We start from the raw sequence: 8109 nt of genomic DNA on the forward strand, positions 1-8109 counted from the left end.
CGGGTTAAAGTTTTCTCCCACAGTTACAGAGTAAAGATTTGAAATTGAATTCCTGCTAGGGTTGTGCTTTTCCAATTTATAATAGATGGATACGTTATTCATACCTTTTGGGGTAATTCGGGGGTCCCGGCAGCGCACAGGTACCCACATGAATACAATTTAGCAATCGGAAAAAGGGATGCCAGAATTACACCTGCCCGTGGAAAAAGATGTGCAAAGAAGATGGGAAAAACATAGATTAAAGCCAGAAGCAAGAGAGAAAAATAAGCTACCATAAAATGGGAAATAAATTTAGAAATGGTTAAATCGTATAAGAAATACGAGCAGCGCAATATAGTTAGTCATCAGTCCTCCTTAGTTTACCCAGATCCTAACCTCTAACTAGAAGGGCTTGTTGAGGGTTTTGATGGCGGAGGCTGTTTCATGGTTAAGAGTTGCATTTCAGCCTGTGAACAACAGGGAAAAGTACCTCATCTTTTAATGACCATCTAATGCCGTGTTTGTAAAGCATCGCAGCGGTGTCATATCTCTCTCTTTTGACAGCAAATGATCCATACACCGATCAAGGTGCAACACTGTCAGCACCTGAATAGAAACCACCACAAATGGCAATGTAGAAAGCTTAAAAAAGATGAACCCTAGGAGAACTTGCCTCAACACTACAACCTGACTGTTGTACCACACAGGCCAAATAGCTCATGTTTTTTTTTTTTTTTTTTTTTTAAAAACAACACACCTGATGTGTATGCGGCCTCAGCTGCTGCTTCACAGAGCTTCATTGCACTGAACCAGGTTGACTCGAAATGCTTGCAGTCTTCCTGTCTGTCATTAACCTGTCAGGACAAAATCAGAATAAGACCCAAACAGATCTACAGCAACCTGTTTGTAAATCTGTGGTCACATTTACAAAGAATGACGAAAAAAAACAAAACGAGATGTTTTTCTTTAAATACTTCTAACCGAAGAGAGCAATGAAGACTGACCTTTGCACGCTGGCCAATGATCACCTGCCAGACTGAATCCTCCTCTGCTGGGGTCAGTTTTCCCAGTGAATCCAGATATCGTTTTTGTAGGGCAATGAGTGTGTGCACAGCCTGGAATAAGGACAAGGAGCTTATTAAAGAACAACTTAGTAGTACTTTGGAAACAGTAGGAACACTTCAGGGGTCACCACAGCAGAACATCTATCCCCACTTCACCTTATCCTTTACATTATCTTAAGTCACACCAACAATTTCCCTGTCTTTTTCTTCACTTCATCCCTAAACAGCTCCATGGTCACCATTTACTGTTGTCCATTTCTCCACTGCACATGTTCAAACAAATTAAACTTTATTTTAATGGTTTTAACTGCAAGATTAAACAGTTGCTAGATTTATGATGCAATCTGAGAGCATGAAAGTGTTGGAACAAAGTGATATTTGGAGGCATTTTCACATGCAGTTTAATGTGTTGCACTGAGCAGGATAAGCACTGCAGTCTGCAAACTCGTGATTTTATAAACCTTTATTTATCAAGCTAATAAGCAGATTTTTGAACAGGCATGATGTGTACTCACTGGGAATGGGAAACTCGATACTGGCCTTACATGATATTCTGTACACTGGTCTGAAACATGGTTCAAAATAGCCACATCATATGACCACAGCTAACTGATGTTTTGGTTCGTTTCATGCCATTTTTGACAAAGTGGCTTTTCTGGTGCTTCTATGTTTGATCAGCAGACTGCTGAACAAACCTGATGACACTAAATACCCAAAAAACATATGTCATTATGATCATCATCAGTGTCAGCAGCAACCACAGCAAAAGAATCAGCAAATAGTTTGTGGGAACTCTTTGACAGTGAAACCCAGCTATACCCACCGTGCAAGCATTGATGCCACTGCAGAGGTCAAAAAAATACTTCACTGATGTATTTGTTCCAGACATGACACATGATCCACAGGTCGTTTACTGACATTTATTTACAGGGACACTGTGTTGTTTTTATAATAAATAAAAACAAGTGTGCTGTGTGAACAATTTTTTCATGGGGATGTGACAAAAAAGAAACTAACTCCCCCAAAATGCTGAAAAACTAATTTTTGAAAGAACATTTTTTTTGTTACACATGACAAATTTAGACATTGTTACTTGTTTTTCTCTCACTGAACTGTACTAAGCAACTGAAACAGCCTCGGTTATGTTAACGAAAATAGTATTTGCTGAAACACACAGTTCATAACAGTCACAGCATGCTGTTTTTATACCAGTTTTTCTTGATATGTTTTGAGGATTTCGTGAACACATGTATTGATCGTAGTTACTGATAGTCTACTAATTCTTATTTAGAACTGTGCAACGCTTGATGATAGGTATAGCTGCCAGTGGGTGTCATCAGCAGTAATAATCTTTACAAGATGTTAGACTGAGGAGTCTGTGGACCAGGTGTTTATATACTGAATTATGTGATTGTCTGCTTTGCTGATGACAGAGTGATGATGTTACTGCTTTGAGCAAGGCATGATCGGGCTACTGTTTCCCACAGACAGGAAAGGCATTGTTAGGTTTGTAGCATAAACCTATTCGCTGGGACAATCAACAATACAAATCTAACAGGCATTCTGTCAGAAAAAGAACAAGCAGCTACTTTGGCTACTGCCTTTTCACAGAGGCTCATTACAGCAAGTAGGCAGGTAGTGATTTGGCTGAATTTTACGCCAGATGTCCCTCCTCTCACAACCCCAAAGGGGAATTCCTCAAATGGAATTGAACCAGCATCCTTTAATCTGCTAAATCAAATGTGTTATACTAAGTACTACATTATGGAGCCACAAACTGAATTATGTTTAATTAATGCAAAATCAAGGGGCACACACAAGAAACCAAATAAATAAACATTAGAAAAACACAATATAATGCCTCCAAACCCTACGATCACAGTATAATCTTTAGGTGATGGGCCAGAACGTTCTGATCTATGGAGCCCACACCACCCTGCAGAACACAGGATCCAAAGGATCTGCTGCCAAGATTTGAGCATGGGCACAGAACGACCATGTCATAACAGGTGAAAACTGTTTGGGCAGGTACTACTCAACTTTGTGGCTGATCAGTATATACTTTAGTAGAAAAATGTAGTACTAGTTTTCACATAACCTGTTCAATGTTCTCCCATCAGGCAAAAGATACGAAGAGTAATAGTAGCAGAATATCAGACTTCAGGAGTACTACCTACCCCAAGCTTAATACGCACTGAACCTTTTATTAATTCAGTTTTATTTACATCCAGCTGTGATGATATAATCTTGAACGTATTATGCAACTGAAATTTATACTATTATCTTTATTATAATAACACAAAAAATTATAATAATTAAAAGTTATATATTAAGCTGTATATTAAATGATCCTCTTTGCACTGTGGACTGTTGTTCCACTAAAGCCATTTTAAAGAAAACTGAATCCAGTGGAGTTTTTTATGGGGTGATCTATAGCATGAACTTGTAATTTTTATACCATGTTGTGCAGAGTTGTGTGTTGTTTGGATGTTTCTTGCAGTATATGTGAGCCCATCGAGATAAATTCCCATCAACTGTGATGGTAAAAATGCTACAATAAACATGAACTTGGACTAGATTTTACTAATTGGACAGAAAGTTTCCCATAAGAGCCAGACTTACTTTGGCGTACTCTGTGATGGCATCTATTAGTGCTAGACTGGTCTGAGAGAGAAAAGTGCTTGAGCTGTCGGTCGCCAGAGAGGCTGCTCTTTTGATTAGGGAGTCATGAGAAAGGGGTTCAACCTGCAGCAAAGACACAGAACATAAACATGTAAAGTAGGTCAGGTAGCGGATATATACTGGCTGTGAAGTTTGTAACAACTGCTGGGGCAGGGAGGCCGACTCACCTGTTTGAAAGGTACAGCACACAGCCCACCGCCCACAGCTAACGACGCTACACCTGTGTATAGAATATTTCTCCATTTTCCCAGTTTACTAACTGCAGGCTTTCTGCTGCTCAACAGGACACTACCGGAACTCCTGATAAAACAAAAACAAAAAAATACTTTCAGTTTCAGGCTGCGAATTCCAGTGAAATCCATGACGTTTTACCAGTCGATCAGGTACCAAAGCTCAAAAAGCCCAACGAGGGGGAAAAAACAAACAAAACTAAAACCAAATAAAACATTAAAACAAAAGTGAAGCTGGTTTACAAATGAATGTAATTTTGAACATTTTTATTGAGTCACAAAAACAACGCTCATTTAAGCGTAGCTGAGTTTATGACTTTTTAGACTCATAACTTCCCGTTGCCATTGTTTAACCGCGATATCAAACAAAAAAATCATTTTCCTACACTAAAGGATTTTCTTTTCAAAAGTCAGTTCAGCCTAGGATAAATCGACCTGATGACAAAATCAGTACGTATGTTTATTCAACCTTAATGCCTTACCTGACGAAACGGAGATACACTGCTCCCTTCCTAAGCGCGGCCATATTGATCGGCCGCAATTACAACACATCGAGCAAAGGGCTCCAACGGAAGCCGAGGAGGGACATACAATACAGGGTGCATTTCTATATCCATTTAACCTTTTTCTAACGCTGTTCTTTTTAAATGACATCTAATAAAACGGAAAACATTTTCTATCAGTATAATGACTAGACTACTTACTGCTGTGAGAATACAAATCATTTCTGTACTCACTCATTCGAAATATGCCAGCAGGATCCAAACTACAAGGGTGCAACAAAGCACTGGGAGCATATTTATGCATTTTTAAAATTTATATCTTCATTATCTTACACTTTGCGTAACATTAGGCTGTTATTGCATTGGGGTTGCCACAGTATAAAAACTAATAATAAAAATGAATATATGATGATGAAGATATGATGTTAGGATGTATGACTGTTGGATATGGAAATTCTTCAGTAAAATCAAAAAATACAAAGGACTTGTTCTTCTAGGAGTTTAATATATACAATACTCATGACGTTTACTCTTGATATTACTCTTGACTTCCTTAGACGCAGGTATTCATGGAAATATCACATTCCTATGTGTCAAGTGCTCCAAATATCCAGTTCTGTATGATCAGGTCTGCTTAAACCCTGTCCCTGCCCTTTTATAGATTTTGATTTAAAGAAGAAAGAAAAGAAAATATCTTTGTTCTATTGAAAGGCCTTTCTATTGAAAGACTGATCCTTTACACACCCCCCCCCCCCCCCCATGTTTAAACCCTGAAATAGTGTATTACAGCTTTCTGATTTCTGACTACATGGTATTAATGGCTGCTGCTAATACTGAAATTGGAGTGTTCACCCATGGTATTTCTGTGTAACTGTCAAAGCTTTCATATTAATTTCTACAAGGGCTGAATGTGCCTTGTGTTGGACAATCTTGTAATCTTCATCTAACAATGAAGTGAAAGCTCTGCAAAATACACACAAGGTCGCCCCCCTGTGGTTAAAGAGCTACATGCACTGTCTATCTATCTATCTATCTATCTATCTATCTATCTATCTATCTATCTATCTATCTATCTATCTATCTATCTATCTATCTATCTATCTATCTATCTATCTATCTATCTATCTATCGAAATCAAATAGACAGACAGGCAGACAAGTTGAAGGCCCTTAGAAAAAGACACCCAAACTAAAAGCAGAAAAAAACCCAGAAGTGTTATGGTCTTTTTGGCACATTTCTGCACCTCATGCATGCATTTGAAATTTCTTCCTGTGTGTCTTTTTTTCTAAATATTCATGTGTGTTGCCCTGACATGCCCATGGCAAAGGGCATTTTAAAACCTTATCGATTCTTTTAATTTGGTGCAATGTGTGACCGGTCCCACACATGAACGTGGACACACTGGATCTTGTTTTATCTCATGGTTTTTCTGTTTTTAACATAGAGATTTGTGATCCTGTGTTTTCTGACCATAGTAGTGTGATGTTTGTAGTTTCTCTTCCCTGTACCTCAGTTAAACCTCGTACTGCTGCTCAGCACTGTCACATTTTTAACTCCTCCACTGCTGAGCAGTTTTCATGAGTTTTTAACCAGAGCTATAAAATCCTGGAGTTTTTATGCACCCAGACTGAGGAACTGAGCTCTTGGTTTTATTCCACCTGCGGGACTGCTTTGGACACTGTGGCTCCATTAAAAACCAGGCTGCCTAAAACTAAATCTGAGCCCTGGCTGAACAACATAACCCGAGCTGTCAGATGCGAGTGCTGTGAGCTGAGCGCATATGGAGAAAGGACAAACTACAAGTGTCATTACAGATGCTAAAGGACTGTTGGAGTCAGTATCAAAAAGTGTAAAAGGTACCAAAAGTAAGCACTTCTCTGACTTTAATCTATCAAAATGTCACAACTCGCATGTTTTATTAACAGACCATTAACTCTGTTCTTAGTGCACCACATACTGACTGTATCGAGCCCTTGCCTGTAAAAATCTTTTTATACATTTTTATTGAGAAGGTCTCCTCCACCATGGTTGAAATCTCTCCTTCTGCTCATGACCCCACAGTCTCTGCTTCCTGCTCTGCTGTCTTTGACAGGTTTGAGCCGGTGACACTGACTATGCACACTAGCCTGGATAGATTTGAAAACTGTGTTTTTCGTCTGAAAACGCTCCGTGTCCACACATGCGTCCACATTGAAACGGCCCAAAATGCTTACATTCCAGTCATGCGTATGCGCATAAGAATTAAAGAATTTGAAGAAAAGCCATCTGGAGCATGTACAAACTGATATTAATCTTTTTAGGGCTGTCAAAATCGAGAACAATCAAAACAACTGCTGTAACGCCCTTCGCTATCTTTGTTTAATTGGTCACGTGACTGCATCACATGACTAAAATGCGTCATTGTTTTAGAAAGTTTGCGTTTTCGAGTGTCCACACTGTGATGGGACAGCTCCATTTTAAATGTATGCGTTTTCGAGAGCGTTTTCAAAATGCTGCATTTTTCCTTGAGGAAAACGCCGTCTCAGTGTGGACGGGAGACCAAAACAGAGAAAACGATGCGTTAGTGTGGACATGGCCTCTGTTCTCTTTAAAGGAGAGTCATTTGAAGCCTGCGGGGTCTCCAGATGATGCTGTCCCTCCCCGACTCTTAAAAGAGGTGTTACCAACAGTTGGTTCTTGAGCTGGTAAACCACAGTATGTTGTCAGGTGTAGTCCCTAATGATTTTAAACATGCTGTTGTCAAACCCCTGACTAAAAAACCTGCTCTTGATTCTAGGTTCTTGCAAATTACAGGCCTATCTCCAAACTATCTTTTCTAGAAAATTCTTGAAAAGATAGTTCACAGCCAATTAATGACCTTTCTGGAAAAGCAAAATGTTTTAGAGGTTTTCCAATCTGGTTTTAAATCCTTACATATCACTGAATCAGCCCTTTTAAAAGTTTTTAATGATTTTTTTTAGCTACTGACGCTAGCCACTGTGTTGTTCTTGTGCTTTTAGGTTTGACAGCTGCGTTTGATACACTGGATCATGCCATTTTACTCTCTAGTTTGGAACAGTAGGAACAGCATTAGGGGCACAGCACTGGAGTGGTTCAGGTCCTAAACTTTTTGTGTCAGTCTCTGTGACCATGTGTCGTCCCCCGCTCCTCTCTTTTGTGGTGTCCCACAGGGCTCAGTTCTAGGCACCCTCCTCTTTTCTTTGTATCTGCTCCCTCTTAGTTTTATACTGAGAAAACACGGCATTGCATTTCACATTTATGCTGATGACTGTCAGATCTATGTCCCTCTAAAGAAAAAAGGCACTTATTCCATAAAGCCATTACTTCAGTGACTTGATGACATTCAGGCTTGGATGTCTCTTATCTTTTTAAAATTCATTGACAAAATGACTCAGGTGATGGTTTTTGGTAGTCCCACTGAGACCCCCAATGTGTATTTAGATTCCTTGGCCCAATATAATAAGCCAACTGTCACAAACCTGGGGGTCAAAGTGGATTCTGAAGCTTCACATTCAGATTAAGGCAATCGTAAAATCAATTGTTAGCACTCGGCTGGATTACTATGATGCACTTTATATAAGGGTCAGTGCGTCATACATTGCTTATCTACAGAGGGTGCAAAATGCTGCGGCCCGTCTTTTAACTGGCACT

General features: G+C 39.4%; 1 protein-coding gene across 1 annotated transcript; it reads right to left on the reverse strand.

Annotated features, from left to right (window-relative positions):
- Positions 1-557: 557 nt before the first annotated feature.
- Positions 558-4542, reverse strand: LOC113024846 (diablo homolog, mitochondrial-like). Its single transcript, XM_026172211.1, has 5 exons — positions 4438-4542; positions 3893-4025; positions 3666-3788; positions 984-1094; positions 558-833 (listed from the first exon to the last, which is right to left on the reverse strand). Exons 1-5 carry the CDS (start codon positions 4479-4481, stop codon positions 660-662), a joined length of 585 nt encoding a protein of 194 aa, XP_026027996.1. The 5' UTR covers positions 4482-4542; the 3' UTR covers positions 558-659.
- Positions 4543-8109: the final 3567 nt, after the last annotated feature.

This window comes from Astatotilapia calliptera, chromosome 6 (genome assembly GCF_900246225.1).
Source record: "Astatotilapia calliptera chromosome 6, fAstCal1.2, whole genome shotgun sequence".
Classification (NCBI taxonomy): domain Eukaryota; kingdom Metazoa; phylum Chordata; class Actinopteri; order Cichliformes; family Cichlidae; genus Astatotilapia; species Astatotilapia calliptera.

Bases quoted from the DNA above. Each gene is read 5' to 3' on its own strand.
- LOC113024846 (XM_026172211.1), bottom strand. From the start codon at position 4,481: ATGGCCGCGCTTAGGAAGGGAGCAGTGTATCTCCGTTTCGTCAG. The intron at 1,095-3,665 runs GTAAGTCTGGCT...TCCTTATTCCAG, and splicing joins CCATCACAGAGTACGCCAAA to GCTGTGCACACACTCATTGC. The intron at 834-983 runs GTCAGTCTTCAT...TTGTCCTGACAG, and splicing joins TCATTGGCCAGCGTGCAAAG to GTTAATGACAGACAGGAAGA.